Here is a 16,129-nt window from a genome sequence, read left to right as displayed (position 1 = left end):
TAGAGGCTCATTAGCATATTATAAAAGTGCTTATTTTATCAGAATGGCTGCAGGGAGAAATGTAAAAAACATACTGTTATGTAGTGCTGACAGCGCTTCGCTAATGTCAGTCAGCTACATAACAGTGTTTCTGGTGGTAGAAACCCTTTAATGTATTGATAGACTTCTATGGACAGAATAGTGTCTTTGGCATAGGTTCTGGAGCTATGTATCTCTATATCATAGACTTTGAATGGAGAGGCACCGTGCATGCTTGACCACTGCTCTATACAAACCTCCTCCTCACTGCACAAGCATTACAGGAGACTTGGGATCCCTATGTCTAGTAATTGATGGGGGTCCCAGAGAATCAGACATTCATGCTCTAACCTGTGAATAGTTGATAAATGACCTTTGGGGGGGACCTCTAGGCCGTGTTCACCTATGTGCTGTGAACCTTGGGAAGCCATCTATAATTTGTTATGCAAATATTGGGGGAGATTTATCAAAAACTGGCTTAGCTGCCAACCAGATTGATCTTTACATTCTCCTAATGAGCTTCAGCAAATGAAAGGTGGAATCTGGTTGGCTGCTGTGGGCAAGTAAGCCAGTTTTCCTTTGTACCAGTTATGATAAATCTCCCCCATTCTGTCTCTTAGGATCTTGGGAAACATTGTATTTCACTTAAATTTTTAAATTTTTATCATTTCAGCAATGGCCACAATCAGAAAGTTCATATGCATATGGTGGATTTAATGAGCTCTATTATATGTGAAGGAGACACAGTGTCTCAGGAATTGCTGGACACAGTACTGGTCAATCTGATTCCAGCACACAAGGTACTGTTATTTATTTTTTAACTCTAAATGTGATTTTGTAGTATTTGGTGTCTGACAGAGCCACAGGCCTGAATCTGCAGCCTCCTCTTCCTTCAGTTTCTTTATAGACACCGCCACCTTGGTCGGCTCGGATGTGCCAGTGTCTGTATTTGGAAAAAACTATTTTAATGGTGCAGAGTGAAGTCACTCCATAGCCAAATACATTAGATGTTTTCAGTGGTGTCTGTTTTTTGGTCATTTTAGTTGTTAGAGAAGGCGATTCAAGACTATTTAACCTCGGATCATAAAGCTTGTGGATTATTTTGTTAGCAAAACCTTTCAGTGTCCGTTTTCCCAACCTCTTTAGGCTACTTTCACACTAGCGTTCGATCGGATCCGTTCTGAACGGGTCCGATCATATTAATGCAGACGGAGGCTCCGTTCAGTACGGATCCGTCTGCATTAATAACTTAGAAAAATTTCTAAGTGTGAAAGTAGCCTGAGCGGATCCGTTCAGACTTTCAATGTAAAGTCAATGGGGGACGGATCCGCTTGAAGATTGAGCCATATGGTGACATCTTCAAGCGGATCCGTTCCCATTGACTTACATTGTAAGTCTGAACGGATCCGCTCGCCTCCGCACGGACAGGCGGACGCTGCAAGCAGCGTTCAGCTGTCCGCCTGGCCGTGCGGAGGCGAGCGGAGCGGAGGCTGAACGCCGCCAGTGATGCAGTCTGAGCGGATCCGCTCCATTCAGACTGCATCAGGGCTGGACGGAGGCGTTCGGGTCCGCTCGTGAGCTCCTTCAAACGGAGCTCACAAACGGACCTATGAACGCTAGTGTGAAAGTAGCCTTACATGGCTAATATACATGTCCCCTGCAGTCTGTAAGAAAAGCTGTTTCTGTATTTCTCCTGCAGGTTTACCCTCGCTCCGTAAGATTGACACTAATTACAGTTTTTTTTGTTTGTTTACCTTTCAGAATCTGAACAAACAAGCCTATGATTTGGCTAAAGCTCTCCTGAAGAGAACTGCTCAGGCTATAGAGCCGTACATTACTAATGTAAGATTGGTTTAATCTAGTTTTCTGTCTGCTCCTCCTGTCTTTCATTTCTCCTTTTAGTAAATGAGAGGAAAGCTTTGTCAAAAATCTCATCATTCATTCACAACCTCGCACAGTGTGATCTCATCTTGATAGTGTAGACGGCATATAAAATCTTTATTGAGAACTGGACGCTGTTGCTTCATATTGTTTTTTAAAAAAAAAGTAATTTAGTGTATATTTGATAATGTACTCAGAAGAATTAAAGGGGTTGTGCAGGCGCCACTTCTTGGCTTGTAAAAATCGCCTGCAGTAAACTCATTCCAATCCTGCCTGCAATTATATCATTTTCCTCTGTATAGATAAGACGGGATCCACCATTCACAATAGGTGATACAAATCTTATCTATTATATCCTTGTATATATACCTCTGCACAGAACCCATGCGTAGAAAATATCCCATAGAAGTCAATGGGGTCCCCTCCTGACAATTGTGTCTATGGCCCATGGGGCTGCCGTAAAAAATAAAATAAAAATTATGCTGTGGAGAAAAGCTCGGGCAAGATGCCCCCCCCCCCCCCCCCCCCCCCCCCCCCCCCAATAATCATGTTCAGAATAGAATTTAAAAAAGAATCTGCAATTGGAAAATAATAACAGATTAGAAAAAAGGTATGTTACTATCTGATTTTGACTGGCAGATAATGTTTTTGGTGACACAATTCTCTTAAGTAAAAACTACTTATAACTCTTAAATAGAATTGTCTACTTTTTAGTTAATTTGGCTAAAAGTAAAACATTTTATTTTATTTATTTTTTTACTTTTCTGCAAGTAAAAATAATAATTTTGGGAGCCTTTACTAAGACCTGTGTATTACATGCCAGTCACAACTTGTCCTCGCTGGTGTCAGATGCACCACTTCCCCCTCCATATTTTTGGGAAAGTGGTATGGCATGTGCCAAACTTAAACTTTTTGGCACCCGTTTTCTTGTGCATAAGGGATAATAAATGCCCTGCTTCATTTTTAGTCTGTGTATTTATAAAAAGCTGATTATATTATAGTTTTTAATTTCTCCTTTTTTTTTTTGTAGTTTTTTAACCAAGTTCTCATGCTTGGTAAAACCTCCATCAGTGACTTGTCCGAACATGTGTTTGATCTGATTCTGGAGTTGTACAACATTGATAGCCATTTGCTCCTTTCTGTCTTACCTCAGTTGGAGTTTAAGCTTAAGGTACGTACCTGTCCAGATAAGCTCATCACTGCAGGGGGGGGGGGGGGGGGGGGGGGGGGGGGAGTGTAAAGAGCATCTTTCTGCTGGAATTAGAAAATTGAGGTTTTTCAAGGTTAGGAAACCATGGCTGCCTTCTTCACAGTACAGTGTCACGCCTATGCACAGGTTGTGTATGATGTTGCACCTCAGCCTCGTTCCTTCCAATGGATAAGTTTTGCATGGTTTTTGGAATTAAACAACCACAATTTTCTTAAGACTTGTTTTACATATGTGCCACAGCTCTCCGGCATGCTGTTCCCACAGAAAACAGCCTTGGTTACAGATACTGCAGCCTGCCCGCCAGACCCCATTGAGTATAATGAAATACAGAAGCTCCCCGGCAAATAGGGTTGTCGCGATACCAAAATTTTGATTTGATATCGTAAAAAAGTATTGTAATACTTAATACCATTTAATACTACATGAAAAAAATATAAACACAAAAATAACCTCGTGCGTTCAGCATTTTATGGAATGTCGCGTTCACCACGTAGGAGACATTATTTTTTTTATATTTTAATAGTTCGGGCTTTTTCAATACCAAATGTTTTTTTTAATTGTGTTTAGATTTTTATATGGAAAATTGGTAAGAGGGGGAGGAGGGTTTGGTGATTTAAACTTTTTTTTTTAACATTTAGTTTTTTTTTTTTTTTTTTTTTTTTTTATATAACTTTAGCCACCTTTTAGGGGGCTAGAAACCTTGTCCTATTCACCGTATTAGAGATCTATTAGGGTGAATAGGAATTCACACTGTCCCTGCTGCCCTGTGCTTTGAGCACACAGCAGGAGGGAGATTACCATGGCAGCCATTGAAGACTTCAGTAGCATCCTGGCTGCCATGGTAACTGATCTGAGCCCTGCGATTTCACTGCTGGGGCTCTGATCAGAAGCTGCCACTGCTGCCAATGAAAATACTGGGCCTCTGCGCCACCAATGAATATATTACTGAGGAGGAGGTGCACTGCGCCACCAATGCATATAATTTTATCCCTAAATGCAAATGTAGGTGGAGGGTGATAAATTATATTCATTGGTGTCGCAGTGTTAACTGCCCCTCCCCTCCTCCTCACTGCTATTCTCACTGGCAGCAGCCACGTCACAATTGGGAGGGAGGGACTGCCTCCTTCTCCACTGTGCTGCTGAGGAGAATATGGTGCGCGCTGAGCGCCGTGTGCCTTGCTCCCTAACAGATACTAGGCTGCGCAGCTTAGTATCAGAAAATAGTAAAACCCGGTATCGTATTGGTCCGAGTACAAAGGTATCGATAATTTGATACCTTGTGCAACCCTACTGGCAAGTATGTTGGGATTTCACCGGACAAAACTGTTTTTGTCCGGCCAATTCCCAGCATTCTCTGCCAGAACAGCCTCCCAGAGAGCTGTACCACATGTTTGAAAGTAGCCTGTAGATTGATGCTAGTGTTGAGCAAAGCAAGCTTCCAATGCATAATGCGAAGTCACTTCATTCAAAACTTTGGAATAATACTGTACAGAGATTAGTCTCCATACAGTATTAGAATGTATGGGCTCCGATGAGCTGAAGTAAGTTTTATTTGTATTTCTTTTTGGAGGTGTTACTTATCACTCTTCACTTATCAATTATCTTATACGCAGAGCAATGATAACGACGAGCGCCTGCAGGTGGTGAAACTTCTTGCAAAAATGTTTGGTGCTAAAGATTCTGAATTGGCGGCTCAGAACAAACCACTTTGGCAGTGTTACCTGGGCAGGTAAGCGTTCTTTTCTAATCTATGCACATGCTAAGTGGTGTCCTGTAATTCAGTGAAGTTTCAGTGCTCGCCTACCAAGCACACATCACTCAATAGTTTTTAGCATAAACTTTTAGTGTAAATAGCATATTTTGTCCATTGTATCTTTATTCATCGGGGGTTGCGATTAATAAGAAGTGTGTTATTGTCTGATGAGACTTTGAAATAATTTTATTCACCAGGTTTAATGATATACATGTACCTATTCGCTTGGAATGTGTCAAGTTTGCCAGCCACTGCTTAATGAACCATCCAGATTTAGCCAAGGACTTAACAGGTACTGATATCCACCTTTGCTGTTAGTGGATTCACACATGACAGAAATGTATACGATGTGCCTGTATCTGAATGGGGCTTGCAGACAAACTGCAGGGGAAAAAACTGATTTATATGCACACAATATTTTTTTTCTTTTTGTCTGAGAAGATTCAGCAACATATCTGCCATGTGTGACCAGATTATTCTTGTATTTAGTGCTTATTTTTGAAATTCCCAGACATTTTGGCTCAATGAATTTTATAACTCATGTATTTTCATTTTAGAATATCTGAAAGTGCGGTCCCATGACCCTGAGGAAGCCATTAGACATGATGTAATTGTGTCTATAGTGACTGCTGCAAAGAAAGACCTTCTTCTTGTTAACGACCATCTTCTTAATTTTGTTCGGGAAAGAACTCTAGATAAGCGGGTAAGTCGGAAACTTGTGTACATTTCTTACTGTTATTTTGTAAGACTTTAGTGATGTGTGCAACGAAAGTCATATTTGAGGGCCTAATTTTAAACTTGCACACACCGATGGAATGGGCAGTTATCAGGAACGAGTCATTTGTTCCCGATTACTACCAAAAGAAGCAATCCTTTTTATGAATTAGCGTTTGCTTGTTCATCAGGTGGTCTTTGTCACATTTACACAGAGCAAATTAAAGGGGTTGTCTCGCCTTATAAAATAGCTCCTAGAATGTCCAACTTGTCAAAAGAAGACACTTCCTAATATAGGTCCTTTAGCCAAACTTTCTCCTTTTTGGATAATTTATTAATTATTCAACACCTTTATTCACCTTGTTGTCAGGAGTGGCGCCAGACATGCCTCCGTCCTCTATAGTGGCTGGGAGCGCGCATAGGCATACAGACACACAAGCTCCCGTCCCGGCCACCTCACATCAGCACTGGTATTCTGTCTAGAACTGCTTCAGGGCATGTGCAGTATCCCTTGAGCTTTTCTACACCGCTACTTCCCCGGCAGCTCTTAGCTGCTCACGGACAGAAAGCATTACAGGCTCTGGACTCGCTCAGTAGTCCGGGATCTGTAATACACATTACTACAGCAAGCTGTCATCATGTTACTGATGACATGTAATAAACTTGCAGGGTTTGCGCTTTAGCCCTGGAAGTTTATTACACAGCAAGACAGAAGGATCGCAGCTGTCATTATCAGGGGTCTGTCGGAAGCACCGTTATCTCTATGCAAATGTAGAGATAACGGCAAGCAGCTGTGAGAGCGCGCAGGCACAGGTTTGCCTGTGCCATCAATCAAACTAGAAGTCTTCCCCCCCCCCCCTGTGTTTCCTTTCTAATAAGGGAATCAACTCGTATAAATAATATTTAAATTTTGCAGCTTTTATTAACAAAAAATAAATAAAAAACGAACTTGTGCTTAAAAGATTGGACATGATTTAAGCCTACATTATGCAGTGACATGCCGTATAGGAATGACCTCATGCCTGCTCCAGTTATTGTCTGGAACGTTCACGGCACTGGTGGTACTGTGGGTGTGGGTTGGTTATGACTACTTGAGTGTTCTTCATCAAACGAGTTTTCTGAGACTTAAATGCTGATGACCTATACTCTGGCCTTCTTGCTGCTCTCCCTAGGCTATGTGACGTCATGTTCATCTGTCACATGGCCTAGGGAAAGCACTCTGAGTCCTGTGGCCTCTTCATATGGCCTAGAAGCAGCTCAGTCCTACTGAAATGAATGGGGCTGAGCTGCAATACCAAGAACAGCTTGCAGTGCTTTGTGACCCGGTAACGAGGCGCGGTGGAGCGCCACGGCGTCTTCAAACAGCTAATCGGCGGGGTTGCTGATAATCGGACCACCGATCAGATATTGATTACCTATCCTGAGGATATGTCATCCGTACTGAACACTCGGAAAACCAATTTAAATTAAAGGTGTTGTGCCACTAATATTAATGTATCCCACCCAGCTGTAATATCACTTACCCCAAATACCATAATTTCTCGCCCATATTCATTGGGGGACACAGAAACCGTGGGTATAGCTATGTCCTCTAGGAGGTGTTGACACTAGTAAAAGCTGTTAGCTCCTCCCTTGCAGCTATACCCCCTCCAGCCTGGAGAGCGCTTGAGTTTTTTTTCTAGTGTCAATAGGAGGCAAGACCTCCCTGTTCTGCAGTATAGTTCCTGAAGATTTTTTATTTTAGTTTATTTTGTTCTTTTCTTTTAGGTGGGAAACAGTGGTCGCCTCGCCTCCCTGTTCTCCCGGGGGAGCACGCCAGCGTTGGTCAACCATGCTGCCTACTCCCCCACAAGGTGGACCAGGGCTCCCCCATCTAAGCCCCCCTTCCAGCGTCCTGCCACTACGGTGCCAGTAGCTGAAGGGGTGACCCTGCTGGAGAAGAGGAAGGGCGAAGATTTCGCACGCCGCTTCCACCTGCACATAGCCCCTGCATCAGCCGGACCAGAGAGACTAACAATGCCCTAATCGGCTATGCCCAGGAGTTTGAATCGGGGTCGTTTGGTTCCGCTTGCGGCCTGCTGGACCGCAAACTTAGTCTCAGAAGCATGCTAAGCCCGCCCCTTGTCCTCAAATGGTCTTAACCCTTCCATGCCCAGCCACCTCTTTATTCATACCTGGGGATCTACCCCCTAGTGCAGAGCTGGTAATGCTGAGAAATTTAACCCTTTCCTACCTCTTGAGGTCGGCATCTTGGTTTAAAAAAATATATAAAAAATGTGCGCCATACGGGTCCCCCTCCTCAGCCCTCACTACTCCGGGACCAACCTGTCTTGTGGTACCACACTGGGGGCGTGTCCTATATCTGATAGGGAGGACCTCGCATAGTTCCCAATCCGCCCTTCGGGGCCGTTTGTTTGATAATTTTTCACCTTCGCAATCCCATGGCTGAAGCTGAAGTATTCCCAATCCACCTTCCGGGCCGTTTGGTTGATAATTCTCCACCTGCGCAATACAGTGAAGGTTCTCCGAAGGATTCCAAATCCACCCTCCGGGGTCGTTTGGTTGATAATTCTACACCAGCGCATTCTATATAGGACCTCTGACACTCCCAGTCCACCCTCCTGGGTAGTTTGGTTGATAATTCCCCACCTGTGCAATCCAGTGGGGGACAACTGGAACTCCCAATCCACCCTATGGGGTCGTTTGATAATTCTCCACCGGCGCACTTTTATAAAGGACATCTGTTTCCCAATCCACCCTCCCGGGTCGTTTGCACGGGTGGAGAATCATCAACCAATCACCCTCCGGAGTTGTTTGATTGAATCCGGTAGACGGACTTCTAGAAGTTCCCATTCCACCCCCTTGGTAGTTTGGTTGATAAGTCCCCACATGCGCAGTCCGCAACTGCCAGGGGCAAGATTCTGAGGGGTAGACCTATGCGCTAGCGGACCACAGCAAGTCATATTTCTCTTTGAATATCTCCACACCCCCTCCCTTCCTCTCCGGGTCACGCCACACCCCCTGCAATGAATCTGAAGCAGTCTAAGATTGCGCCTGCGGTGGCCAAAAGTACTTGTCGTATGCATTACCCCCTTCCATAGGCGGAGTAATTTCACTACTTTGGGATACAGTACTGGCCTTATACATTGTTCCCTGCCATAGGTGGACTAAGTACAACACCACTGGTTTCAGTGCTGGACGTATACATTCCCCCTTCTATAAATGGCAAAATTGCATCTCCACTGGGTTCAGTACCTGCCGCATTCATTAGCCCCTTCCATAGGTGGCGCAATGACATTCTCACCAGTTACAAGGTGTGAGGTGTGCTGAAGGAATAACCCTCTTACTTTGGTGCTATTGCACTCCCATGAGGTACAGGACTCACCATATGCACTAGTTCTCGCAGTGGGCATTTACCCCCTTCATAGGTGGCGTATTTTCCCTACCACTGGCTTAAGTACTTGCCTACGCATTCCTCCTTCCAGGGTAGGGTTATTGCACCACTATTGGATACGGTCCCGACTGTCGCTCTAGCCTTCTATAGGCGGAGTGTTGCACATCACTGTGCTTCCTGCCTGCCTTACCCCCTTCAAGTGATCATCTAGCGGGGGAATAACTAAACATCTTGAGATACTGCAATTCAACTGCGCCACGGCTCTAGGTGCCTTCGCTTATTTCATGAGGGAGCGTGGCAACAGTCGGTACTCGACAGTGCCCGGTACTCTTACTCTAGTGCTATATATGAGTGCCGCCAGTGGATACGGTGGCTATTCCTTATTGTATCCTTCTGTTCTTTTGGTGCTGGTTTTGGGCATGATTATAACATCCTCTTCTTTTCAGGGGGTTTACTAGCATCACTTGTGTCCTAGAGAGACCCGCATCTCCACGGGCCACCATTGTTCCAGTCGGTCATGATAGTGTCCGCATAAATAGGTAGTGCGTACACCATTGCACATATATGGTAAGTACGTTCCAGCGAGTCAAGTGTTTTACTAACTCTTCCAGGTAGTTTGAAGGTTTGCTCTACTTAAACTGGGGCAATACGGTACGTGGCTTCTACGAATAGTCTCAGGCCTCCTCCTCAGTTTTGCGCTGGCTGCTACTGTGGGAGTGGTATTGCGTTACCACTACATACTTGGGTTCTTACTGCTCAGCGCTTTCGTCAGGTGATGGACTCTTCTAGCACTGAGTTCGGGGGCCTCTGCGGGTGACCCCCTCCTCTGCTGGGGTATGGGGCTAGCAATATAGTGCGACTCCCCTTGCCTGGCTTCCTCCTCAGGCAGAGTGTTTTTTTTTATTTTTGTTATTTTTTGCGCAGCCACTTGATCCTTGGCTACTTCTGTATAGCGCCGGTCTCTGGCGTGGAATGAGCTTGGACCTAGCCTATTCTTCTCCTGTCTTTTTTTCTCCTCTGGGTCATGGTTCATAGACACCCCGCATGCCTTGGTAGTTCCTACATTACTACCTTCCCACATCTGCATTTGCATGGGGTATTCGTTTGGTGGCCTTCCATTCCAGACACGCTCCGGTCCCGACTGGTGGGCGGTGGCGCCCTCCACATCCCTCCCTCTACAGGGACTCCTTCCATTGGTCTGGGTGTGCTAACGGTATCTACACGAAAGCTCCCCACCTTTTCTCTCCCGAGCAGTAGTTCCAGAAGCATACGGCATGGACGCCCTGATATCTCCTTGGCGGGAGTTCTTCCTCCTTAGGCCCCTTTCACACGGGCGAGTTTTCCGTGCGGGTGCGATCCGTGCGGCGAACGTATGGCACCCGCACTAAATCCTGACCCATTCATTTCTATGGGGCTGTGCACATGAGCGTTGTTTTTAACGCATCGCTTGTGCGTTGAGTGAAAATCGCAGCATGCTCTATATTGTCCGATTTCGACGTGACGCAGGCCCCATAGAAATGAATGGGGTGTGTGAAAATCGGATGGCATCCGCAAGCAAGTACGGATGCCGTGCGATTTGCACGCACGGTTGCTAGGAGACGATCGGGATGGAGACCCAATCATTATTATTTTCCCTTATAACATGGTTATAAGGGAAAATAATAGCATTCTGAATACAGAATGCATAGTAAACCAGCGCTAGAGGGGTTAAAAAAATAAAAAAAATAAAAAAAATAAAAAAAAATTTAACTCACCTTAGTCCACTTGATCGCGAAGCCCGGCATCTCCTTGTGTCTCCTCTGCTGATGAACAGGACCTGGGGTGAGCTGCTCCATTAAATATCGGTTAAGGACCTTCGATGACGTCACTCCGGTCATCACATGGTCTTTTACCATGGTGAATCACCATGGTAAAAGATCATGTGACGTACCATGTGATGACCGGAGTGACGTCATCGAAGGTCCTTAACCTGTATTTAATGGAGCAGCTCACCCCAGGTCCTGTTAACCCGCTCAGCGCAGAGGAGACACAAGGAGATGCCAGCTTCGCGATCAAGTGGACTAAGGTGAGTTACATTTTTTTTTTAATTTTTTTTTAACCCCTCTAGCGCTGGTTTACTATGCATTCTGTATTCAGAATGCTATTATTTTCCGTTATAACCATGTTATAAGGGAAAATAATACAATCTTCAGAACATCAATCCCAAGCCCGAACTTCTATGAAGAAGTTTGGGTTTGGGTACCAAACATGCGCGATTTTTCTCACGCGAGTGCAACGCATGACAATGTTTTGCACTCGCGCGGGAAAATCACGCATTTTCCCGCAACGCACCCGGCTCTTATCCGGGCCAAAAAACTGACGCCCGTGTGAAAGAGGCCTTACGTGTTTAATTATTATTATTTTTTTCCTCCTACCCAGTGTTCTACGGAGGATCAGAGGAGGGCATTCCGACAAATACTAGTTGCTCCGGATTGGCCCCGTTGCGCGTGGTTCGCCTGACCTCGTACTCCTTCAAGGAGACGTCCCTTGGTCACTGCCACTCAGACGACCACCTTTCACAGGGTCCGGTCTTAAATCAGCATTTTGGGTCTTGGTTGACGGCGTGGCTAGTGAAACCACTATTCGGATGTGGAGAGGGTTTTCGGCGGACTTCATCCACACTATGATTTAGGCCAGGAAGCCTGCACCTCCTGGGATCTATTATAGTACCTGGGGGTCCTCCTGGGCTTCTGTGAAAGCCAGGACATTCCCTCACTCTGTTTTTTCTCTCCCCACGGTCCTATCCTTTCTACAATCTTTGTACCTTCGTTTAGTCCTTAGCTCCTTGATGGGTCAGGTGTTGGCGCTTCTATCCTGGGGCAGCTTCCAGGGTCTTCTGGTGGCCATGGAAACCTTCCTTCAGGGAGTGCCACATACGGTTCCTCCGTACCATCCTTTACCGCCTTGGGATCTGTATATAGTTCTCTCAGCGTTCCAGTCTTCTCCCTTTGAGCCCTTGGTGAGATCTCCCTCCGGCTCCTGCCCTAGAAGGTAGTCTTTTTTCTTGTGGCTATCACATCCATCAGACAGGTGTCTGAGTTGGGGGCGCTCTCTTGCAGAGAACCCTTCCTGGGTCTGCACAAGGATAAGGCGGTTCTCCGGCCCATTCCTTCTTTCTCCCTAAGGTGGTCTGTCTTCCACATCAGTGAAGTTGTCATTCCTTCACTGTCCCTCTCCTTTACTCCCTAGGGGGGGGGGGGGGGGGGGGACAGCTCGGCGCAATTGCGCTTCAGCTGCACAGTTGTGTAACGCGGCTACCGGTCCTCCTTACACACATTCACAAAATGTTACCAGGTGCATACTTATGCATCGGCGGACGCTTCTTGGGCCGCATGGTCTTGCAGGCGGCAGTTTCTTAGATGCCTGCAGGGACGCTTGCTTTCTATGGGTCTGTGGCTTTTCCCTCCCCGTGGTCTGCTTTTGGACATCCCACGGTTCCTGTGTCCCCCAATGAATTTTGACGATAAAAGGAGATTTTTGTATAACTTACCAGTAAAATCTTTGTCGCTCTTCATTGGGGGACACAGCACCCACCCAGTATTGTTGTTTGGCCACAGTTGTGGCAGTTGCTGGTTAGAACCCTGTTGGGTCTTTTGGCATGGTTGGTGTTCCACGTGTTTTTAATTGGTTGGCTTGCCTCTCCTGCTGCTTGTACACAAACTGAAGCTCTCTCTCCAGGCTGGAGGGGGTATAGCTGCCAGGGGAGGAGCTAACAGCTTTATCTAGTGTCAACGCCTCCTAGAGGACATAGCTATACCCACGGTTCCTGTGTCCCCAATGAAGAGCGAGAAAGAGATTTTACTGGTAAGTTATACAAAAATCTCCTTTTTATCATAACTGCCTTTTTGTTAGACTAGGATTGCATCTTGTGGCAAATCGGTTTTGGTATTCAGTTGCTGTTGCTTCCTGCATTGGACCCTTTCATGTAGGACGTAGGAGGCGTCATTGGTAAGAACAAGGGGCGTGGTTAGTGTCACATGTTTTGCTGATGTCAGGACACATCTCACTGCCAGAAGGCAAGATGGGACAGCAGAAACGTGACAATCCAGGAAGTAGGATTCAAACACGGGGGATAAGAGGAAACTGCAAATGAGGCAAATAAAAAAAAAAAAAATAATCCAATGAAGAATGGGAGCTAGAGTAATTGATGAAAATAACATTTTGAGTCAAAAGTCGTTTATGGCACAGCCCCTTTAAAACAGAAAAATCCAGAGTGTTGGACGTTCATATACTGCCCGTTTTTACTTAGAACCAGCTATGTAACAGAACTGTCTGTCCACTTGTTTTTCTCTCATTAAACAGTGGAGAGTAAGAAAAGAAGCCATGATGGGCCTGGCTCAGATCTACAAGAAGTATGCTTTGCAGGCAGAAGCTGGTAAAGAGGCTGCAAAACAAATTTCCTGGATTAAAGATAAACTTCTTCATATTTATTATCAGAACAGCATAGATGACCGGCAAGTATATTCTTCATGTTGCTTTGTCAGAATATTTAGAAATGATTTTGTATCATTTGTAACAAATGTATTTACATTTATGTAAGAATTCTTTCTGCATTAGAAACTAGGTGAAATTGACAAAACTTAGGCCCCGTGCACTCGCTCGTATATATGTTTTGCTGTCTGCAAATCGTGTACCTGCAAGACAAGGATTCTGGCCGAGTGCATGCTGCCTTTTTTTTTTTTTTTTTCCCCTCCAGTAGAAATGTCCAAACCTAATGGATAAGAAAAGGCCATGCAGGGCTGGGCGACTGTGTGCTGCCAGCATTTTTTTCGCTGCCACATTTAAATGAATGGGTCCACTCCACACCAAAAAATACAGTTTCTCGCCCAATTTCCTTGGGGGACACAGAAGACCTTGGGTATAGCTCATCTCCGTAGGAGGCGTGACACTAAGTGAAAACTGTTAAGCCCCTCCTCCATCAGCTATACCCTCAGCCTGGAGAGAGAGACTGCCAGTTTTTGCTTAGTGTCCAAGGAGGCAAGACACTCCCTGCTCTGCAGGGCTGTTTTCTCCTTGTTTAAATTTTGATTTTTACTTTTTTTCTTTTCTTTTTGTTCCAGATCATCAGGGACAACAGAGACGCACTAGACCTCTCTGTTTCTCCCGGGGTTGAGCTGCGCCAGTGCCGGTCACCCGCACTGCTGCCTCCCCCACAGAAGGCAAGGTGGATCAGGGCAGCCCAGCTCCCCTACATCCCGCCAGCGCAAGGGTCGCCCACACGCCAAGTCCCTCTTCCAGCGTCCTGCCACTACGGTGCCAGTAGCTGAAGGGGCGACCCTGCTGGAATGGACCGAGGGTGAAGACGGCTGTGGTAAGAGTGTGGCTTCTCCAGCCCTACGTCCCCCACCCCCCACCCAATGGTCTCCTGCGTACCTGGCCCCCATACTGGGCCTCTGGACCCTTCTGTCACTGCTGAACCTAGGCTGGCCCCTGGGGTGCTGCAGGGCGACATTCTACTCCCTGCTCCCTCTCCTCCCTTCCTGGCCTCCATGGGACATTGCAGCTCCCACGCTAGCTGCAGAATGCTGCGAATAGGCAGCCACATAGCCTCCCTTCACCTATCAGCGTCCCTCCTGGGAACGCTGTACTCTTCATCCGCACAGGCACCCGGTCTCAGGGTCCCCCCCCATCCCCTTACCGATGCGCTGCTCTGGGCCGGGGGCCCGTTTCCTGACGGCGGTGCGGTGAATTTTGCAGGCTTCCCGGCCTGCTGGGCCGCACCTCCGGCGCTCCTTCCTGGCCTGCTGGGCCGCACCTCCGGCGCTCCTTCCTGGCCTGCTGGGCCGCACCTCCGGCGCTCCTTCCTGGCCTGCTGGGCCGCACCTCCGGCGCTCCTTCCTGGCCTGCTGGGCCGCACCTCCGGCGCTCCTTCCTGGCCTGCTGGGCCGCACCTCCGGCGCTCCTTCCTGGCCTGCTGGGCCGCACCTCCGGCGCTCCTTCCTGGCCTGCTGGGCCGCACCTCCGGCGCTCCTTCCTGGCCTGCTGGGCCGCACCTCCGGCGCTCCTTCCTGGCCTGCTGGGCCGCACCTCCGGCGCTCCTTCCTGGCCTGCTGGGCCGCACCTCCGGCGCTCCTTCCTGGCCTGCTGGGCCGCACCTCCGGCGCTCCTTCCTGGCCTGCTGGGCCGCACCTCCGGCGCTCCTTCCTGGCCTGCTGGGCCGCACCTCCGGCGCTCCTTCCTGGCCTGCTGGGCCGCACCTCCGGCGCTCCTTCCTGGCCTGCTGGGCCGCACCTCCGGCGCTCCTTCCTGGCCTGCTGGGCCGCACCTCCGGCGCTCCTTCCTGGCCTGCTGGGCCGCACCTCCGGCGCTCCTTCCTGGCCTGCTGGGCCGCACCTCCGGCGCTCCTTCGGCCCCCGACTGTTCTGGCCTGCGGGGTAGACTCCCGCGGCCGGCGTTTGGCTTGGCTTGAGCACGATGCTCCACCGTTTCCGGCCGGCCGTCGACGAATTCGGTCGGCCGGGCGCCGCAAGTTTTGGCCCAGGCTTCGGGCCTACTGGGCCGCATTCCGGCGCTCCACCCGGGCTCCCTGACTCTCCGGTCCGCGGGGTGGCTTCCGCGGCCGGTATGCACAGGCAGTCCACTCTCGGTTTCCTGTGCGGCCCCGGTCAGCCGGGTGCCGCAAAAAATTTAGGCCCCGGCTTCACGGCCTACTAGGCCGCAAACTTCCGGCCTCTGTTGGAGGGGGCGGGAACTTCTCCAGGCGCGAATTCTTCCCGCCTGGAGGTTCCCCGCCCCCAGGGGATCGGCGCCGCCTCCTCCCCCCTCCCCAGGTCGGATGTCTGTTAACCCTTCGGGTACCCTTTCCCTACTTCTCTAAGATGCTGGGCACCTGTATGGTGGCCCCTCTTTCTGCCTCAGAGAGGCTGTTTTATTTAGAATTAAATAAAATGGATAACTAACGGATTTCTGGTGCGCGGCCATGTGCATGAGACGCTGCAGCCTTATCTCAGTAGTGCTGCTGTATGCATGTTCCTTCCATAAGCGGCATGGTGTCGCACTCCCCGGCTGGTGCATGTTTCCCTTCTTGGGATACTGCACTCTCTCGGGCTGCGGGCTTGCCTGGTGCATGACCCCCTGCTTAGGTGGAATACTGCAATCTCACCGAATACGGTGCTGGCCA

The 16,129-nt window shown here is 48.0% G+C and overlaps 1 protein-coding gene across 1 annotated transcript in view; it reads left to right on the top strand.

Annotated features, from left to right (window-relative positions):
* PDS5B (PDS5 cohesin associated factor B) overlaps positions 1-16,129 on the top strand; it is a 133,826-nt gene that overhangs the window by 46,115 nt on the left and 71,582 nt on the right. Inside the window, exons 6-12 of the mRNA XM_044284757.1 lie at positions 692-818; positions 1,780-1,860; positions 2,930-3,070; positions 4,723-4,838; positions 5,060-5,154; positions 5,420-5,565; positions 13,312-13,463. Coding sequence (XP_044140692.1) covers positions 692-818; positions 1,780-1,860; positions 2,930-3,070; positions 4,723-4,838; positions 5,060-5,154; positions 5,420-5,565; positions 13,312-13,463 — 858 coding nt within the window. The remainder of the gene's footprint in view (positions 1-691; positions 819-1,779; positions 1,861-2,929; positions 3,071-4,722; positions 4,839-5,059; positions 5,155-5,419; positions 5,566-13,311; positions 13,464-16,129) is intronic.

The sequence above is a fragment of the Bufo gargarizans genome, chromosome 3 (genome assembly GCF_014858855.1).
Source record: "Bufo gargarizans isolate SCDJY-AF-19 chromosome 3, ASM1485885v1, whole genome shotgun sequence".
Lineage (NCBI taxonomy): Eukaryota > Metazoa > Chordata > Amphibia > Anura > Bufonidae > Bufo > Bufo gargarizans.
Note: the sequence above shows the minus strand (reverse complement) of the source record. Positions and strands in the feature narration are given on the sequence as shown.